Source organism: Eptatretus burgeri, chromosome 11, assembly GCF_056783735.1.
Source record: "Eptatretus burgeri isolate ZD-2024b chromosome 11, Ebu_testis_v1, whole genome shotgun sequence".
Taxonomy (NCBI): Eukaryota; Metazoa; Chordata; class Myxini; order Myxiniformes; family Myxinidae; genus Eptatretus; species Eptatretus burgeri.
This window is the reverse complement of record NC_140971.1, coordinates 6,010,208-6,032,523: the sequence shown is the minus strand read 5'-3', so window position 1 is coordinate 6,032,523 and position 22,316 is coordinate 6,010,208. Positions and strand designations below refer to the sequence as shown.

Here is a 22,316-nt window from a genome sequence, read left to right as displayed (position 1 = left end):
GTGTCTGGACCTCAAGACGGCTATGTGGAATGCGTCTCTTCCTCCTGATCGACGAATCATTAAAATAATAATAATAATTATAATACTTATCCACAGCATTTATAATCGTGCTAACATATCAACCAATATATCCATTCAATATGCCAATACTGTTCAACCCCTCTGGGCTGGTGCTCATGACTCTCACCTTTCTCGGCTTCACGCTGTGGAAACCAAGGCATTTAGGATCATTGGTATCTCCCGCGATGAGGCTGAGTCTTTGGGCCTCTCACTCTCTCACCGCAGGCAGGTCGGTGGTCTTTCTGTCTTCTACCGTCTCACCCCCACCTGCTCTGTCTGTGATATGTCCACCCCCCCCCCCCATATTTCCGCAGGGCGCTCAAGGTCCGCCAACAACCCCCTTCTGTTAAAACTACCAAAATCATGAATCACTGCTCACCTTCACTCTTTCATTCCTATTTTTTCCCACCTTGGGAACAAACTCCCTCACTCTCTTCAATCCCATTCTTCCCTCCAGGTCTTCAAAACAGCAGTTCACCACCACCTCTTATCTTCCCCCATCCAAAACCTCGATCTTTTCTACCCCCACTAATCCACCCCAAACCCACCTCCTTCAAATTCCCTGCTTTCCATCCCAAAAGTTCCCTCTCGTGTAAGGTCCTGAAAGTCCCTGCAATGTCCATCTTGTGTACCCCCGTGTTCCCGGCCCCATCCCTCTTCCTTCCAATGTCTCTGTTCCCCACTGTTTTGTCCTTCTCTCTCCCACCCCTCTGTCTCCTGCCTCCCCACCCCCTGCCCCCAATGTTGTGCGTGGTGTGTTGGCTTCGTGTTAGCTCTTATACGAGCCTCGACAATATGTACAACAACAAAAAAAGTGCTCCATTATGTAGCGGGACAGGCCTCCACTAAGGTGTCCAAGCTCTTGGTCAAATAAACACCTTTCCTTTACATCACACGTACATCAACAATATGTACCATTTACAAACAAGAAGCAATACTGCATGGCATTTTGCAGCATTTTATTACATATATATGTGTGTTTTTTTTTTTTACATGATTTGTAGGTCTTCGAAACCTAAAGTAATGATTTATAGGTGTCCATTGCCCATCCTCAGCAAACTGGTTGCACCTTCAGTGTTGAAACATTAGAAATGTGACCGCCGAAGCAAGCCACACTGTACGACTTCAGTGGTTATGCACGCACCACGATTTACTCGCAAAGGGCTCAAGCAATGGACTCTTCGCCATGTGGATGAATTTCGCTTCACTGCTCAGCGAAGCCAGTTATCTGAAAAGTGTCAATGGGGTCACGTACGAGTTCTTTACCCAGAAGAAAACCATCATATTGCCGTCCCTTCTTTGCCTATAATTGCTCATGGAATGACAAAGGAAAAGAAAAACGATTCAAACACGAATGTCGATTTGGGCCCTGCTAACAACAGGCGTTCACCGCCTGATACAATAACCAATGATACAAATAAGACAAAAAAAAATATACAAAATGTACCCTTCAGGGTTCTTCACCGTCCGATACGCTCTGATCAAAAATCGTTTAAAAAGTCAAAGCGAGTGGTGAAAGACAACAGCAACTGAGTGCTATGCACGAAACAGCACGTTTATACAATTCTTCGAGTTTACCTTTTTGGTAGTAGCAAGGTGAATAAAAAGCAATTTTTAACAATAACTTTTTCTTTTTTCTTTTTTCTTCCAATAAAGCATTACCTTTGCAGGAATAGTTCGTTCCCCATGAAATACAGAGGAATCGAATGCTGGTACGGCGGTAATAGAGTGGGGGGTCCACGGGGGTAAATGGTCATGGGTGGTGAGCGTATCATGTGAGACGAGACCCAGGTGAGCATACAGCGTTCGAAGGGATGGGCACGTTACGGAGGAGTGTCGTCAAAGCTTCGACGGTTCAGGCGGTCGGGCTCATTGGAGGCGAGGTGTGAAAAATCCCTGAAGATATCGTGGTAGGTTTCGTCTCCTGTAAGAGTGCAATGCAAGCGAGGATGAACGGAGCAGGAAATGTTAAAATGGGAACCAAGATGGTCGAGCATTAATACATTTGTTTGTCCAACACAAGCTACACATCAATTGGTGCTCCAGATGGAAAGGCCAAACATTTTTAATCAACAGACAACGTGTCGGTGCAGGCGCGAGGTGTTCGAGCGGCGTTCGAACACCTCGCGTGTTCGTTGTGAGACGGATACCTTCCTGGGCGTATGGTCCCTCGGATTCTCGCATCTCTTCATACATCCTCGCCAGACGCAATCTGTTTCCAAAAACATCTTGTTAGTTATACTCCATTTGCTTTGGTTTCGGCTCACCCTCGAAAGTCTTTCCAAATGAGCATTTGATCGATTGTACGGGATGTCTAAATACGAAAACGGCGATGGTGGATCAAATTAAACTTGGGATGGAGTGGGGAAAGATGCTCTTCCTTGATTCACAAATGAAGATATTTTAAGGGAGGATGGTGAGGGAAGGATAGAGGGAATGGTTGTAGAGTATATGAAGAGTGAGTTTGCGTTCCAGACTCCACCCCATTCCAACTTCATGATTTTTGACTTGTTTCACTCAATTATAACACACTAGAAGCACCCGCTCCCGTAGAGAGTGGCCAGGGGGGTTATGTTATTATCCTTATTCAAACATGTAATTCAAACGAACTCTCCAAAACACCCCTCGCTACGTAATTCAAAACACGTCACTGCACTGGAAAACGTGGGGAAATGACTGGACAGGAATGCTGTGCAGTATTGTGAAGGGTGGGGACTTGTAATACCTTTCCCACCTGGAGTGGTGCTATTCGATACACATTTACATAAAGAATTTGGATCCCCCCCCCAACCCCTTTTCACAATCAAGACCACCGGCAAAGATAAAAACGCCCCTATGCACCAATTGGGGTCACGCTGATCCTACGCAGCAAGTTTGAATGTAATCGGCCCACAACTGTAGGAGAAGTAGCGCGACAAACACACGCACACCCGTCCGTGAATTATAGTAAGGATTATGCACCCAGTTTACAGGAAGTTCACCAGGATACGCACAATGTAACGATATCTGCATTCGCAGCCTGAACAGCAACGCTAAGAGGGTCCTGCCCAGCCTCGTCCAGAGCGAGCTGAGTTGCTCCGCGCTTCAGAAACAAACACACCTGCCTGAAAGCACAGAGTGTGGCCTCATTGAAACAGTCCCTTGGTGGATAACATTTCATTTCATGCATTCAATCACACTTAGTGCCACTTCAACAGCTTAGCCCAGGTACGTGCCATTCGATCACAGTTGGGTGCTATTCAACAGCTTAGACTGCAGTGCCTACCCGGTGTGGCCCAGGTACGTGGCGTGGTGAAGGGGGCTGCGCCCGTGGTCGTCCCGATGGTTCACCTTCGCTCCATTCTGCAGAAGGAACTCGCAGACTGCGAGAGAGTTCTGGATTGGATGGACACCAAGCGTTAATTGTGAGTATAACATCACCAATGGGCCTCGAGTAACTACCACTCATTAGCATCACTTTTGTGGACATACTGTTGACGTGCTGGCAGGATGGCCTAGAGCAGGGGTTCTTAACCGGGGGTATGGGACTCAATCTCTGAATATTTGTATATATTTGATTTATTAATTTATAGTTGGTTAGAATGTTAGATTATAACTAGCACTGTTATTCAATATTTTAAAACCACACATTAAGATCTCCCCTTAATTTTCATGAACGAAATAAGCAGAAACAAATAATGATTTTTCTAAAACTAAATGATATTTGGCAACCCTGACACGAACGTCTTTCGACTCTTCCCCGTGTTTTGAATTTGACAGTAGAGCTGTAGGCGTGGTCGGGGTTCGACTGCTCTCTACGTCCATCCCTTCTTCACATTTTTCTCGTGAGTGTCTTTATATTTCTTCTGCATGCATTGTCTCTTCTATGCCTAAGATTGAGTATTAGATGTTTAAATATTATTAGGCATAGGATAATTATGCATTCCCTAATGTGCAAATGATAGGCCTTTGGCCTTTATTTTTTTTAGCTCAAATACTTATTTTCCTAAGTTACTTGTACCGGTACTTAATCCAATATTTATTTTGAAATGCATAATTTTTGCAGTTTATAGTACATATTTGGATGCATATTTAGCCATTTTAAGTGCAGGCTATATTTATCATAAGCCTAATTATGATTATAAGATATGGTAAGTATAACATGGTTATGGGTTAGTAGGCTTATTGGTGGCAAGGGGAGGTGGTTTTCATGGGAGTCTTAATATCATTTTGCATTTTTCTCATTGAAGCCCAATTTAATTAATGATGCTGCTCGCACTGGTTTTCCTAATGTGACATGGTTCTGGTAGCAATTAACTGTTTTAGGAATGACACAAATGTATTACTTATTATTATTATTTATTTTTTTAATAATTTCTCGGATACTGTTGTTCCATAAAAAAAAAAAAAAATCATGTATTATTTGAATTTTCATTACCGGTATGCATTTTACAGTTTTTGTATTTTTTTCTTTCACAGATTTGTTGCAAAATGTCTGTCAAAAAACGGAAGTGGAATGATTCATATGTTGGTTTTTGGCTTCACCTGTTTGACAGAACGAGATAGAACTGAAAGACCCCAATGCATGATTTGCAATTTGGTAATGAGCGATGGAAATTTGAAGCCATCAGGACTGAGAGAACGTCTCGAAAGCAAGCACAGTAATCATGTTGGCATATCGATTGATGCTTTTAAGTTGAAAAGAGTTCGTTATGATCAGAAAGCAACTCTTTCATCATATGGGTTTGCTGCTCCTGGGAAACCTCTTCGAGAAGCCTCCTACAAAGTTTCGTACATGATTGCCAAAGAAAAGAAGCCCCACACGATTGGAGAGACCCTAGGGAAGCCCAGTGCACTGGAGATGGCTAAAATAGTGCTGGGAGACCCTTGTCCAACGACAGTGTACGCCAGAGAATTAAAGACATGAGTCAGGACATAACAACCCAAGTTGCCAGCGAGATTAAACAGAATCCTGCAAAAATCAGTATGCAGATCGATGAATCAACTGATGTTTCAAACCACAGTCAATTGCTTGTATTTGTACGCTATGCACATGAAAAGAACATCAAGGAAGAGTTTTTATTTTGTGAACGACTCGAAACAACAACCAACGCAGTTGATGTATTCAAGCTGATCCAACCGTTCTTGGATCGCCATGAGTTAGGATGGGATTTGATTGGGTCAATTTATACGGATGGAGCTCCTGCCATGATTGGCAAAAAAAATCTGGATTTGTTGCTGTGGTCAAGGAGAAAACTCCATATGTGCTCACCACACACTGTGTTCTACATCGCCAAGCTTTGGCATCCAAAACATTGCCAAAGAAACTTAAAGAAGTGATGGGAATAGTTGTGCAAACAGTCAACTTTATTCGTGGACGTGCATTGAATCATCGGCTATTTCAAAAATTCTGTGATGAGATTGGAGCGGAACATAGCGTATTATTGTACCACACAGAGGTACGTTGGCTGAGTCGTGGCAGTGTTTTCAAATGTGTAGTGGAAATTCGGGATGAAATTGTTGAATTCCTCAAGCATCAACAATCCCCCCTAGCAAATCATTTTGAAGATGAACATTTTATTGTTAGCCTGGGATATTTGGCTGATATTTTTAGTCTCCTCAATGAATTGAACATGTCAATGCAAGGAAGGGACGTGGACATTATTCAAGCCAAGGGAAAAGTTGTCGCATTTACAAAGAAATTACCTATTTGGAGTCGCCGTATTGAAAGCGGAAATCTGGCAAACTTTCCAATCCTAGACAATATTGTAATTGGAGATGGTAAATCATTGCCTGCAGAAATACTTCAAGAAGTCAAGAACCATTTGGAAGTCCTATGTACAAATTTTGAAGGTTACTTCTCAGATTTTGATGATCTTAGCATCGAATCTGTTTGGATCCAAAACCCTTTCTCGTTTGATATCTCGAGATTGAGTGACAACGATTCAGCAAAGGATGATTTTATTGACTTCCAAGAAGACCCAAGAAAGAAAGCTGATTTTGAAAGGGCTGGGATGGATGTCAAGCAGTTTTGGTGTGAGCAAATCGCAGCTTACCCAAACTTGGCTATGAGGGCAATGAATGTTTTGGTTCCCTTCACAACTAGGTACCTTTGTGAAACAGGATTCTCTGCATTATTAAATCTGAAATCAAAGTGGAGAAATCGACTTGATGTATCAGATGACATGCGAGTAGCATTGTCAGTAACTGTACCCCGATTCCATATTTTGATTGCACAAAAACAACATCAGATATCTCACTAGATTAGTAAGAGTGTGTGTTATGGAGTCGACATATTGAAAAACTGCACATTCAAGTTTGTTTTCTTCTTTTGTGTAATAAAACTCAACTACAAGAAGTAAAGTTGCTGATTTATAATCTGAAATAGGTGAATCAAAGTTATGTTGTAAAATACTTGTCACTGCTTGTATATTTGCAATTTCTCAGTTATTTTTTTTTTTTTTTGTAAATATATATATGATAAATGCTTATGATTGCCTTTCATGTTCTATTCCTAGCTATCCATATCTAAAATAAATTCAAGCTATTGACATCTTTGGAATTCATACTGTCAACAAATAGGATGATGATGATGATGATTTAGACAGTCAAGCGAAGGGGGTATGGGACCATGTTGGGCAATCCATTGGGGGTCTGGAATCATCAAAAGGTTAAGAACCCCTGGCCTAGAGGCATGCACACTTGCTTATGAGGCATCCAACTTGGGTTAGAATCTCGGCTTCTCGCAGTCACGTTGAGGCATCAATGAGTGTGCCATCCCTCGGACGGATGTTAAACTGGGTGGTCCCGTCTGCCAGCATTAGCCGTTGGATGATGAAGACCTCACAGTGTCCTTTGCAAAGACTAGGCGAGTTATCGCCGGCACAAATTACATATTCCTACTCCACCCTAAAGAGGACATTGCGTCAGTGACACAGCCGTACCCTCAACCAATGATCTACTCACACCCCTGTGCTGCATACGCAAGAAGTGATGACATAACATGTTCAGAGTAAACATGCTGAATTGTGGGTGAATACCGCACGTTGCAAAGCAAACAATGACACAATCAAAGATTTGGAAGAATAAGCACGCGTTCAGTTTGGACACATTCATCGACCCCAATCATCGAGCATCATACCCCGATCACGGCTTGAATGAGAGGCGTCGTTCCCTCGGCTGTCCGATGCACGTAGTTCACGTCTCCTCCGTGAGCGATGGCGAGAGCCAGTGCCCGCAGATCCCCGCACCGTGCCGCACCGTGCAAAGCCAGACCGGCGTCCCACTCCACGCAATCTTCAGATCCCTCCTTCAATTCTGCTTCACTCCGTCCCTCCTCCTTACCTGTGAACAACATCAGAGTAACCGCTGGATGCGTAGAGGGTTCTGGTACATGGTAAACACCTCAAAAGCAATTATTCTGGCACTTACATCATGACCAACTCAGGCTTCCTCTGATGACCAAATTCTCCTGTTTGGTAGCCACACGGGCAATGTATAAACAGCGATATCATTCGGGTGCGTTTCACTGCATTTTGTCCTTCAGCTTATCCTTCCCTCGTTGTGCCGTTGTACTTAAGTTCAGGTATCACGTGAAAATAACGAGTGTTGTGCTCTTGCCCAATGATGACAATAGAATTACGACACAAACGAATTTAAGTTCTTGCAACAACCATCACCGTTTCTTGCCTGTGACCTCGCGAGAAGAGTCCTGCGATTCCAGATCGGACTTTGCTGCCGACCGAACCACGGGTTCAAAACCAGGTCTCGACTTCCCACTGAGCCTCCATCGCCTCAGAGCTCTCCGATGGCCACCACCAACCTCCGTCACCTGCTCTAAAACCACGTCTCGCCGGTCGCACTCACAATTTCTTGGTTCCGTCCCACCCCCTGCTTCCTCACCATTTTTGTGCTCCGACACGGCTGTCTTTTGCCGATGCTTGACCCCTGGCTCTGTTTCCGCTTGCTCGTCATCCTGCTGAACACCCGCCTCATCCACATTGCTTCCTTCTTTCCTGTAAACTCCAGGTTTCGCACCCCTGGGCCGTGGACAAAGAAACCTCCTCTCTACGTACTTGGCACGGATCCAGGTTTCTCGCTCTTTGCTGGGGATTTGGAGGAAAGGGAAGGGAGAATTGGAAGACGGGGAAGAAGTTAATGGATGAAAGACGTTTTGAAAAAGGGGGTAGTGGGATCCATGGATTTCCTCTCTGGCTCTTCAGGTACCTGTCCACCTTTAACAAGTTGAGGCCTCAGATTCGTGGAGGGTTCTGGTGACACTGCTGTGATTAAGGCACTGCTGATAGATTGGGATGCAGATTAACAGAGAAAGCTTCTTATTAAGTTTTTATGATTTTTTGCTGTCCGAACCTGTCTTTTTCAGGTACAGCATCACTTACACACTTTTAAATAAGTTACCCTTTCAGTTTGCTGTGAATTCATGCCACATCGTAAAAATGCCAAATCGCCACATCACCACTCACTTCACTTTCACCATTTAACATTGACAAGATAAAAATTCCCCCCCCCAACCCCAGCCCCCACCACTCGATTCTACTCACCAAGAGCTTTCCGGGACCGGCTTCTTTAATGTGGATGATTCTATGTTGCTCTCATAGATCTTGTTTATCTCACTGTTGCCAAGTTCACACATCAGCTAGCAACACGTGGGGAGGAATCGGTGGAGGAAGGTAAGTGATCGGCCGAGCATGAATGGTAGATTAATGTGTCGCACAGATAATTAATAGAAATCACAATGAAATAGTTAGAAAACGGGAAAACTTCAGAAAAAAGGAAAACTTTGAGTTAATACTCTTCGATCAGGGAACCATTTCTTTATTTACGAGCAAATACCACCCATCACTTTGCTGATGGGGATACTAAAGGGGGGGGGAGAAAAAGAGGGGGGGAGAAGAGTGAATGAGAGAGGAGAGAGGGGGAGCGAGGAGGGTGTTGGGGAAGGGAAGACAGTGTGAGGTGAGAGGAAGGGATGGCAGACATGTGGTGGAGCACTGATTACGATTCATACTGTCTTATCAAAATTATTCTGCATCGAATAAAAGTGAAGATGGAAACGAAATTACGTCTGAAATCCATTTTCTACCAGTCATGCTATAAACACAGGCCAGAGACAAAACTTGCCAAACGAATCCGGAGCCAAGCCGTGCAGCCACAAACACTGCTCGGACACATCTGAAGACAAACTCCCGTTCAGACATAAATCCCGCCCAGATGCGTCCGGGGCCAAGCTGTCCGGAGACAAACACCGCCCGGACGCGTCCAGAGCCAAGCTACCCGGAGACAAACACCGCTCACACATGTCCAGAGACAAACTCCCGTCCAGACATAACCACCACCCGGACACATCTTGGCAATCAAGCACTCAAGGAAGCACTCCAATTAAATGATTGATAAGGAACGGCTGGGCGAGGCTGTGGCTGCACACCATAAAGGATCCCTTTAACTTTAAAGCCGGTCTTCACCACACACACACAGCAGTTAAAGAAATAAAATGAATTCGTTCAAATAATGACTTTATCCACAAAAGGGTTGCTGTTCAACATAGAACAACCCTGGAGACATCGCAAAGTTTAATTGCCCGTGAAATAAACATAGCAGATAATCGGCCATGTTGCCTGCTCGTCTGTGCACGCGTCACGTGGTACATCATTCGCGGTCCACGCAAATGTAATAGCTTTATTTTTAAAACGGCTGTTTTTCACCAGATTTGCTTTGATTCCCTGTAGAGCACCTCACAAAACCTCCAGAAATATCAACACAGATCTTGCAGACGCTATGGATAGGCAGTCCCTCTGCGGGACAGAGCACGAGGTCTTGCAGTGAATGCATTAAATCATACAGCTCAATGAAGCTGGTTAATTTTGGTACGTCCCTAAATCCAAACAGTTGAAAAAGATACGTTTAATGCTTTGGAAATTTCACATGTTCTTGTGTATGTATGAAGGAGGGAACATCGCTTTGCTTGCTTACAGTAAATAGGTATATCAGCTTAGTTACAAGACTCGTTATTTCTATAAATTATTAGATTTCACAACAGATTTCGACACTTATTTAATCCAGACGATATCGGATTCTCAGAACTAAATTAATATCTCGATGATATACTTTAATTAGTCCGTGAGAGTAGATTGTGGAAAATCGTATCATGCAATGCTTGAAATCGCTCCAACCTCCTAAATTTGAAAACTACAGCGCTTACAAAAGCGACGTACACAACGATTCGTAGCTCTGATGAACAGGCATTGGATAATTATCTGAGTGAGACAAGTGAAGAAAAAAAAAAAAAACTTTATCGTGAAGAAATCGTTACGGCCTGTTCCAAGTCACGGCATGGTTGGGCAGGCCAAAAAAAAAACATGGCGGCTTCAGACCCCAGCGAAATTACCGAGGATAAACCTTCAGATCCAATGGAGAGCGGTAACCGAGGATGCGCCCGATGAAGGATATAACTATACAAGGCCGTTAATTATCTTCAAAAGGGGTGTTTTAATGAACCCAAACACCCAATTTTCAGTCATGCACTTCCTTGGAGTTTTCTTCATATGCATGCAATGCTTCAGGTTGCCTGCTTTCATGGTTTTTAAGTTATGGAGGAGGCACACACACACTTATTAGTGCAGGTTATACACGAGGAGAGAGTGGCAACCTGTCCAGGATTGTGCCCAATAACGCAGGAAACTGCTCCGGCAGCACCGACGCTCTGTACAGAGTATGGTCCCAATGGATGGTTGGAGACCGACCGACTTTGAGAGAGATTACAAACTTATAAAAGCAAGAGAAGGGCCGATGATAGGCGAGAGAGAGAGAGAGAGAGAGAGAGAGAGAGAGAGAGAGAGAGAGAGAGAGAGAGAGAGAGAGAGAGAGAGAGAGAGAGAGAGAGAGAGAGAGAGAAAGAGAGAGTGAAAGAAAGAGTGAAAGAAAGAGAGCATGGAGGAGGAGGGTAGAGAGAGTGTGGGAGGAATGGGAAGAGAAGGGATTTATGGAGCATGTAGGGAGGGAAGGTTAAAATACCACACTTGCATACGTATTAAATAGAAGGCCCCGATTAAAACCCTGAAGGACACAGAAACAGTCTCGCAAGGGACAAGTCAAAACACAAAAATAAGAAAAGAGCTAAAGCTGAAGGCAATGGATGTTCACGTACCTTAATGAGTTCGGGTTCCCAGGTATCCAAAGTGAGAGAGCGCACTTTGGACAGGTGGACCCCCAGACTCCTGCACACAAAGAGATATCGTTACCTTCAGTACCTTGTTCCACCCTCAGATCATAAAACGCCTCGTTTTCAAGAAGTGCCGTATCGATCTCACCGGTGTATTCCAGAGCATTCGATGCAGAGCGAGACCCCCAAGTTGATGGAGGCCCACCGGGCATCCTCCCTCCCGCAGTCGCAGCAGTACTGGTTTCCCCTCACCGCTTGTATCCGTCTCAGCGCCGAACACTTAGGGGGCTGAGAGATTACGGCCAAATGGGTGGTCACCCCAGGATTCTGCTGCAAGGTGTCGGAGCTAGCTCCCATCCCCAGCTGATTGACCTGAAGGTTAGTGTCCTCCGAGCTGGGTTGCTGTCTTGGGGAGGTTTCGGCCTGCTGAGATAATTGATATTTGTGCAAAAATGGGGAGGCAAAGAGAAACCAATTTGTCAACAAACCAAAAATAGGGCCTCGATAAGAATTCATGACACGAAAGCTACTAACAAAAAAATAAAAAGTGTGTGTATATATATATGTTGATGAAAAACAAACCCCGATGTTCAGTACTTGTGATACCTTTACCACCCACACCCTCTTATTTCAACAATCCATATCTATATAATTATACTCGCATCACTTTCAAAAGATCATCTTGATAAACCATCAATATAGGAGATTTCTTTGATATGAAGTCATGAAGTTCCAATTGAGGGGAGAAATACAAATGAATGTGACAACAAGTACAACCAAGAGCCAATCATGAGTTGCGAAGATACGGTACTTCACAAAGGCACGAGGAAGCGATTTTGATACAGACGGACAGAACTAAACCGAGCAAGTTTCCTCAAAAGGAGGAATGCCAATCATAAGCGAGACTCAGGAGTGAAAAAAACAACATGTAGAATGAATCGATACTCGTTTGTGTCTGAAAATACACAAAAGCACATTTCAAAAAGTTTTTAAAAAGTCAATCTGTGCAAAAAACAATCCGATTGACCCCTTGGAGATGGCAAGTAGGTCAAAAAAAAGAATCTTTTAAATGCCACTACAGACCATTTATGGGGCTAAAAGAGAGGACATCTACAATTTGTCAGATTGATGGTGCGCCCCCATCGACGCGACAGAAGAAGGGAGTGAAAGAAGTGAAATGTCCGTAAGTTTGGAACGGGCGTGGATCACACGTCGTCCATCGGATATAAACAGTGCATTCTGTCAGGATCTAGTTCCCGTGTCATGAAAAGAGGAGGCAAGCAACCGAGTCTCAGGACGAAGCCTCCGTCCTCTGACCCTCACCTCTTCCTGTCTATCCTCCGTATCGTTGTAGGCGAAGTTAATGCTAGTCTGCACGGCTCGCACCCACAGCTCGCGCAGCTTCTCCGAGTCTGCCTGGAGTACGCATGTCCTACGCAGACACATACAGACGCCTGGTTGGAATACCAGCTCACATATGCCTTCCAACTCTATCTCACGAGGATACATTTTTATTTATTTAGTTATTGTACACACAGTCGAGGCCCGTGGAAGTTCTTTGGGGATCTTATCAGACAACCTTCATCTACAAAAGGAATCAAGCTCAGATCTCTTGGGATTCATATTCACCGTCCATCATGCCGTGATACACTTGTGATTGTTCTAAGGGGTAATGCAACTGCAATATCAACACAGAATGGCAATATCATCCTTTTTTTTTTCTCTCCAAGGATAAGGTTCATGAAAGAGGTAGAGAATGAGATGCCGGTGCACTGATAATGAAGCAAAGAGGAACGGGTGGGAAAAGGACAAACGAGGCAGCAACGTGGTCCTGTGAAAGTGAAGCGGTTATGACGGGGTGACGGAGAGTTCAAACCAAAGAAAATCAAAAGGTAGGATAGAAACGGTCCGCGTAGAAGGGCCACGACCCAGAATGAGGGGATTCAATTCCCATTGCCTGACTTGGCTGGAGGAGATGTAACTTCAAAGCAGAATCGTCTCTCAGTCTCCTCGACGGGTTTCACGGAACACAACCGCAGATCCTCCACTACAACCGTCACAGGCTCCTGCAACCGCATCGCCACAATGAGTCATGCCAATAAATAAATAAATAAAACAGAGAAGAATGACAAACACCCATTTGCACCAACCACACCCCACAGCGACTGCGGCACAAAGACAAGACCGGTTTACGACAGAAGCATCGCAAGAATGTCAGAAAAAAACAATGTCACAGAACATTTTCCCACCTTGTACTTCTTCTGGTAAACCAATTGTTTGCTCTGAATGGAGAACCAACGCCTGAAATGCAGAAGTGAAAACCCAGATGTAAGTGCAGTGTGTGCGGACACACAGACTAGCTCAGAGGTAGCATACCTGCCTTCAGGTCGTCTCGTCTGGGTTTGATTCGCTATCCAACTGCAAACTGTCATTCTGGTGCTTTGCAGGCAAAGCATTGCACGAGTGCACATGCCGTCTCGCAGATGGGTCAATCACCCACAGGTCGTCCGCTCGTGCTTGCCGGTGGATGTTAAAGATCCCGTGATGCTTTTCAAAAAGAGTGGGCTATTGCGTGCCTGTGTCCTGGCCAAATTACACAGTCCTGCCCTCATGTATGACCAAGGATGGTTCTCACCATCCTACAGAAAAACTGATAGTCAGAAAACAGTGTGGACCATGGTCAGTTGTGGTGTGTGTTGGACTTGAAATACAAATACAAAGAAAGGTGCACAAGATAGGTGTGCGTCACTGACGGTGGGACACGTGAGCACACAATCTCCGCACGTCCCACCTGTTCCACGTTTTAAATGCGTTGCTTGCACGCTTAAAGAGATAGCCCTCCAGCACAACCCCTTGGGAAATGTCCGGCCGGAGCTCAATCGTTGCTTCCCTCCAGCAGGGATCCTGAGGAAAGAGGATGCAAAAAGAAGGACAGCAAATGAGGGTGGTGAGAAAGTACAGGGAGCGGTGAGGCTAAAACGTCAAGGTGAACGCAAAATGAGTACGAGGTGACCAAAATGTCACCATCGCATCGTGATACATTGACCAACAGCAACACACCGAGTGTGTAATTTGCCAGCACCTGCATTTCCACAGAGACGTGACGAGCCTCCATCTCCTTCCTTTCCTGGCTTGCCACCTGTCTGAACTCATCGAGCTGTCAAGGAAAGTGGTAGAGAGAAGCGCAATCGAGAGAAGACTTGAAAAGAGCGGGAAGCTAAAACTTCCACCGTGGTGCAGTTGTCAGCATCAGGAGCAAAGGCAAATCATATTGAAAAATAAAAAAAACATGCCACTTAATAAAGTCAGATGAAGGGGTTACTGTTAGAACCTTTACGTTCAGACAGGTGTCCATTACAAGAAGCCAACCTTTTGTATACTATCTTTTAACCAAACACACCGAGGCTCATTGGAAGAGAAGGAGGCCAGAGGGTCTAAAGCGGAACATGGTAATGATGGAAGGGTGTGGATCAAGTGGATGAGGGACAAACGAGGTTTTTTATTTATTTATTTGTTTGCTTACAACACCTTCAGGTCTTTGATCTACGAGGAGAGTCGAGGAAATTCTCTTAAAGTCAGGTTGCAGTGCCCTCGTTTCAGGTCCCTTACCTTTACGGCCAGCTGCTTCATTTCAGGTTCCAAATCATTCAGCCAATCGTATCCCTGATGGAAGAAGGTGAACTGCGCACGCAGATAAGAGCACACCTGCATGGAGAGGAAGGTAAAAGCGATGGATTGCCATGATACATTTTGTTTGCATCACAAAAATGGAACATTCACAGATGAAAGATGTAAAGGTAGGAGTGCAGGCGAAAGCAAGAAATCATGTGAAGATCCGCAAGAAGCAGAAGGATGAATAGTTCTGTACGAGCCGGACACACACTCAGACAAGTTGAGAAAACAACTGCACTGCGACACAGGAACACTTATAAATAAACCAAAATGGTCATTTCTTCAGTCTCTTAAACATGCGGTGAAAGTAACTAATCTTATGCTGTGGATACTTACAGAATCGAGAACCACCAACTTATTCTTTGATTGCAAGTCGTGAGTCTGCAGGGACACACGCAGTCACATTAATGGAGAGACCCAGCTCGGGATCACGGGTGTAGCCAATGGCGATTCTGGATGGGGCGTGTGACTTTGTGGGCATGCCTGAATGAGGTGTTCCAACGCCGCGTGCCTGTACGACTTGCGAGCCGCGAGGTACAGGTTGCATGCCTCCTCTGCCTCGTGCGGCCGCGTACGTGGTACTTGGGCGTGCCGGACTACAGTCATCTCCAGCTCGTCTGCCGCTCGCTCGAACGAACGCCGACTCTCCTTGAACCCCTTCATGTCTCTGTGCAGCGCGAAGAGTTACAACGGCGACGTTGGCCTTAAAAACTGAGCCAAAAACATTCGAGGAAATGCACAAGATTCATGTCACGTGACATGCAAGGTAATTATTCTCAAGCACGGAGAAGTTGTACAAAGGTCGTAAACCACTCTTCAAGAACAATCGAGGGAAAGAACCACCTCGGTGACAATGAAAGTTTGACCCTCCGAGTGCTTCCTGAAACATCAGCATTTGGAGAAAAACCCACAATGCAGTCACACTTGTCGGAATCGGTCACGTCCCGGTCAGTCTCGCGAGTACAACTGTCAAGGCATCCTCATCATCATCCCCTGCAATATCAGATCAGACAAATATCTCATTATTCACAAGTTCGACTACAAAAGGTCACGTGATCGTCAGCGTGATCAAAACTGGTCCTCCCCCGAGAAAGAGTTCACACGATTCCGCCCCCCCCCCACCCCGATAAACCAGACCTTCCAATCACAGTCACTGGAAGAACGAGATTTCATCTCGTCTCAAACCTATGAGGCAACATCTGCCGTTGCCTCAATCTCAGGAGGTTTGCACACCATCCATGGACAAATTATTTAAATACATGGACAACCCACAGAACCAAAGTCAACCCATCATCGCACATCATGATCAATGAAAATTTAATTTAAGCACAAGGATATTTGACTTCGTGTGCAAAGAGCGTTTTGAAACTCACTCTTTTATGAAAGTCTGTAGATTGGTCCGGATGCACCTCTGGGCTTGATCATAAAGGATCTGGATACAAAATACTGAGTGTTAAATGAGTGTCCTGCCTGAGTGTGACAACTACATGCAGATACAAGTGAAGAGAACAGAGAAACTCCATTAACAGCAATTAGCACAAACCTGTTTTTCTTATCAACGCCTATAAAAGCTCACATTTGCACAGCTACACTTGCAGACATGAGAAAGACTTGTACAAGTGCCCGATGCAAAGAAAGGAAGGAAATAAAGCACGGACTAAAAGAGGCCGAGGTAAAGGACGACAAACACCTGCGCACCAAATGATATCCCACCAGCTCCTCCAGTCCTTCAGAGAAATGCTTCAGAGTATCCTGCAAAAGAGGCAACGAGAGCAATCGCTCCGTTCAGGAAACGATTCGTAAGGAAGCACACAAAATGGTCATAAAGCGTTTTAAACTTGGCACAGCAGCACTCGTCTCGACTCAAAAGTGGTGAGAAATTCTCTCCTCGAGTCGGCTCCGAACGTCTACCGACAAGGATGTCCTACGAGCGGTACTGTCGTCCGGAAAAATAACAGCAGTCTCATTACAAACTAGAAGGGCACACGGTAGAGCGCATACCCTCCACCATGCAATGCTTGATCCAGTCGAACATATCGGGCCAAAGACATTTTTGAGATATCGTGCTGTGTATCGTTTTTTTTTAGCCCTATCTCTCAAAGGTTTATAATCATTTAAAAAAATTATCGGATCTGGATCTTCACCAAAATCTAATCAGTTCGTCCTTGTCACATACCCAACCTGTCCACAAAATTTCATCCTGATCCGTCTGCAACTTTTTGACATATCCTGTACACAGACAAACAAACAAACAAACAGACAGACAGACAAGGGAGAAAACATAACCTCCATCTTCGATGGTGGAGGTAATAATAGGATCTAGTTTAAAACATGTCTTTGAAAGGACTGATACCAAGCTGTTAGACCCGCATGCCCCCCTCCCATACCACGAGTGAGACCCACATGCCTCCCCACACCGCGAGCGAGATCCCACCCCATCTCTGCAAGCGAGACCTAACCCCACGAACAAGAGCAAAGTTCTCGTTCTGCCTACTTCTAACATGGCTGGAAAATTTGTGTTCTCATCCAAGCGATCGATTCACGAATCCTCAGATTCAGGGCCGTAACTGAAGGCAGATTCTTGGTTCGGCCTCAAAATCTTTTCAGGTACACCAATCAGATACTTTCAAAGACTTGAGTATCGAAGTAGTACGTATACTCAAACCATAGATTTCTGAATTATATATATCCCTCATCCAACGAGAAAAGCCTCTTGAGAACAAAGCAAAAACGGAAATATATTCATAGGCTCTGAAATTTGGGGTTGGGCTCGCCTACCCAGTCTACCCAGAAAGTTAAGGCCATGCTTGGGTACCAGGTTCAATTCCTGTACTCCGTTCCAACGTTCATGTTACACATCTAAACGATATACAAGTACGCTGTTGTACATACTCAGTGTGCTCGCCGTCGCTTTGCTGATTGGTTTAATCAAAGACAGCATGTTGTACTTCAGAAACATATTGCATGTCTGTTTGCGAGCGTCAACGACGATGTAAAATTAAATAAAACAGGAAGAAAAGAAAAAAAAAGGATTTTCTTTTTTTTTTTTACAACACATAGTAGTTGCTGCTGTGGTGGCTGTGGTTGTTGTTGTTGCTGTTGTGCTCCTTCAGTGTCCTAAAGTCTAAACGGTTCCTGTTGTCGTGGAATAATCAATGTTACTGTTGCTGGGTGTGCGCTACCGCTCGCCACGTCGCCACAGGGCGAATCCCCCTTACCTGTGGCTAATATTTTAAACCACCCATTAGCCACTGTGGCTAATCCATGTTTTAGTGGTTTTTTTTTTTTTACCAGTTTTAGACGAATTTTGGGTGATTTTAGCACAGAATTCAACCTTCGTTTAGACGGCCGAGACGGCCGCCACTTTGTATGTTTTGATTAAGGGAATCATGCGTGATTTTGTACAAGCTTATATATACTAACTTTAGCAGTTTTAAACTAGTTTCTCGTAAAAAAAAAAAAATAAAAACGACCGAAATTACGCATGATTCCCATCTCAAAATTTTATTTACATTTTTTTTTTCCCAGAATGATTCGACATCATTCGGCGCTACATGCTTCGTTGGGTCAGTGGTTGCCAGGAGAGTTTTGACACAATCAGTAGTAGCACCTGTAGTAGGATGAGTTTGCTTGGATGAGAGAGTTTGTTTGGATGAGTGAGTTTGATGGGTGACTTTGGCTGGTTGGATGAGTGAAGTTGACAGGTGAGATTGGTTGTATGAATGAGTTTGATGTGTGAGATTGGTTGGATGAGCGAGTTTGATGTGTGAGATTGGTTGGATGAGTGAAGTTGACTGGCATGAGGTTGGTCCAATCCTGGTCCACAACCACCCCCATCCCCCACTACCACCTACTAAAGGCACAACAACCATACCCCCCGCCCCCAACACACACACACACACACACACACACACACACACACACACACACACACACACACACACACACACACACACACACACACACACACACACACACACACACACACACAATCACCACCTCCCCTGATGGATGTTCATTCAACCAATCTCACCCATCAAACTCACACATCCAACCAATCTGAACAATCCAACTCACTCATCCAACCAACCTCACCCATCAAACTCACTCATCCAACCAATCTGAACAATCCAACTCACTCATCCAACCAACCTCACCCATCAAACTCACACATCCGCCTTAAAATGAACTTATTTCATATTGCTAAAAAAAAAATTTTTGAATAAAATATGTGGCTATTCCCTTTCTCCTGTGGCTAATCATTCTAAACCTGGATGAGCCACAGTGGCCAATTCCTTTTGAAAGCCAGAGCACACCCAGTGTTGGAACCGCTGCATCGAGCTCATGTTCGCACCTCTTCTTCTTCAATCCCAGAAAGACTGGCTTTTAAGACAGGAATTATTTGTTCCCAGCAAAATGATTCTTAGCTTTCCAACCCTTCAGAATGAAGCGTGACGGATACACACACACACACACACACACACACACACACACACTCACACACACACACACACACACACACACACACACACACACACACACACACACACACACACACACACACACACACACACACACACACACGCGCGGACGGATGGACACTTCTCCTTTCCGTGATCGATAAATCAAGGAAGTGGATATGAATCATCGACTTAGACCAGCCTGGTGACAAAAAGCAGAAGCCAAAGTAAATAAACAAATCCAAATAAGGAGAGGAAGCGCTTAATGGGGCAACAGTGTGCCTGCCAGTCGAGCATGAAGCACAAAAAGGGCTACCTGCATACACCTGTTCGGCAATACCATGGAGAGAGAGACAGAGACAGAGACACAGAGCGCAGTGAGTGCAAGGTTACCACTAGAAGCTGGTCCTTGTGGCAATGGCTGGCGAGTTCCTTTATGCTGCCCAGAAAAAGCTTGTTGGCGACGTTGTAAGCCTTGCCTGCCTCGATCATCCCTCCACAGAGCTTCACCAGCTGGAGTGAAAAACGGGGGAAAAAAACCAACAAACAAACAAACAATCCCATGAGACGACAACGCACGAGTAATACACGACACAATGGTTCAATTGTCTCCGGTCGCCATGGATACACCCATCCGAAGGAGCGCACAAGTGGATCAGTGTTTGGTACGTGGACAACGACCCTTGTGTTGAGGTGGAAAACTCGAGTTCAAGTGCCGAGTCCCTCATGCCTGGTCATGCGTGACGTGTGAGCGACAGCCGCACGACCCTGACAACCCCCCCCCCCACCCGGGGTCCTCCTACCTTATCCAGCTTGGTCTCCAGATCTCCAACGCCCATGTCCACCACCTCCAAGGACGCCCTGAACGGGGGACAGAACGCACAGTCAGGGGACGTGTACACAGCGGTCCGCGCTGACGTGTCCGCCAAGTGCGCGCGCGCACACACACACACACACACACACACACACACACACACACACACACACACACACACACACACACACACACACACACACACACACACACACACACACACACACACACACACACACACACACACACACACACACACACACACACACACACACACACACACACACACACCGGAACCTCGGCGAGTCCTTGAGACACTCCTCCAACTCATCCGTGAGCGTCATGGCGAGTACCGAGGCGAGTACCGAGCCGGGTACCGAGCCGAGTACGGAGCCGAGTTCCGAGCCGAGTCCGGGATCCTGTACGGGGCGTGAGAGACACGTCGGGACAACCGGATAAAAGGGCGAAGGGAAGTGAGCGCAAGTCGTGCGACGCGATGACAGTTGAAACGTTGAGATTTCAAAGAGCGAATGTAACTAGTAGTGAGGGATCGGGAACATGGCGGACGAGGGAACCACTCGCCGTTCTACTCGAGGTGGACGTGATGACACGGAACCTTCGGACTGAGCTGAGGCGGCGAAACCTCGGGGAACTCGCGCGTCACCAAATCTCGCGATACCTCGCTCGAGCGTTTAAATCAGTTATATCGCAGAGCTCGGCTCTTCATCCGCTCTCATTACAATGTTTTATTTTTGAAACGGATCATAATCACAAGGTCAAAATAAATACGTCCGACCAATCGGTGATCCACGTTTGTTAAATATCATTTGTTTCGATTTTCCTCACAGACGCGCGATCGCCAGGAGGGGGCAGCAGATTCATCCGCATTCCTGAAGGGCCGTTCGTCCGAAGTCGCCCCGCCCCCGTTTCGGACTCACCCCGCCCCCTGTTAGTCTGGCCCCGCCTACTTCGGAGATCTCTCCGCCCCCTTTCGACCTCGCTCCTCCCACTTCGTACTGTTTTTCCATTCCTTCGTTGGTGTGTTCTGCTCAAAGACAGCAGCCTCCTCCAGGACTGTCGAAGCAGTTTGTATCGGCAATTGGGTTGTCCTGCGTACGTGGTTCGCCATTGCCTTCCTCGCAGGAGTTCAGGAAGGCATTTGGAATTTGTTCAGGCCATCTATAGCGATGGCCCAATTGATATGTCTCACTTTTGTGGACACTTTTTGTCCAAACTCAGCATTTGGTGTAAAACAACCGGTGTTGGGGCACTCCTCAATATCCAGGAGGAACCCGGAGGCAAATATGCCCAAATAAGGAGTGATATCACATTTATGACCAAATATGGTAAAAAGAAACAATTAATCGTCTGTCGTTTTGAACGAGTAACGTACGTATCCTGTCATGTGAAACCAAATTGGACACGATGCTCAGTTTCATCCGAGCAAATCAAGATGGCAACTGGAAACGTCATCTGGATGTCTTTGCTGACTTGCTGCTTTGGCTTTTACCATGCAGGACCATGCTTACCATGCAAAATTGGGGCAAAGTCACCAGTGTATCTAACAGAAACGACTAACTTGGAAAACAACTGCACCAGGGTTCATGTAGAGGAGGGCAAACTTTGTAGTGAACAGAAAGTTCTCATCAATTTAACCAGGTGATCAATTTAACCAGGTGTCCACAGACCAAGCTACTGAATGCAGGTGAACAGAATGTGCAAGCTCTCAAATGGAATGATTGGCATCACCAGAAATGATCCAGCTCGCGACAAGTCATGTGCAACACGGTGTGAGAAAGCAGCGATACCAGGTGATGTGTCCAGTTGTTTGGACTTGAAGATGAAGATATGTCGACGCACAGAAATGGTCTCCAATATATATTCTCTCTCTCTCTCTCTTTCTCTCTTTCTCTCTTTCTCTCTTTCTCTCTTTCTCTCTTTCTCTCTTTCTCTCTTTCTCTCTTTCTCTCTTTCTCTCTTTCTCTCTTTCTCTCTTTCTCTCTTTCTCTCTCTCTCTCTCTCTCTCTCTCTCTCTGAAAATACAGTGTACAATTTGAACAATTCAATGTGCTGCGGGTCCAAGTGCCTCCAGATCATGAAGACAGTGACGATGAAGAGGTCTCAGACAACGATCCCATGCTCATTGTTGTGC

The 22,316-nt window shown here is 45.3% G+C and overlaps 1 protein-coding gene across 1 annotated transcript; it reads right to left on the bottom strand.

Moving 5' to 3' along the window:
- Positions 1-1,002: 1,002 nt before the first annotated feature.
- LOC147016383 (arf-GAP with coiled-coil, ANK repeat and PH domain-containing protein 2-like) lies at positions 1,003-20,968 on the bottom strand. The gene is given in 22 exon segments (XM_085847813.1): positions 1,003-1,984; positions 2,211-2,272; positions 3,054-3,164; positions 3,326-3,435; positions 7,181-7,383; positions 7,729-8,144; positions 8,601-8,695; positions 11,204-11,273; positions 11,367-11,644; positions 12,542-12,650; positions 13,181-13,284; positions 13,468-13,519; positions 14,010-14,183; positions 14,185-14,375; positions 14,828-14,923; positions 15,227-15,271; positions 15,374-15,557; positions 16,264-16,322; positions 16,589-16,642; positions 19,744-19,863; positions 20,154-20,211; positions 20,456-20,968. Coding segments are annotated over 22 exon segments (2,745 nt in total). The 5' UTR covers positions 20,509-20,968; the 3' UTR covers positions 1,003-1,883.
- Between the last annotated feature and the right edge of the window lie 1,348 nt (positions 20,969-22,316).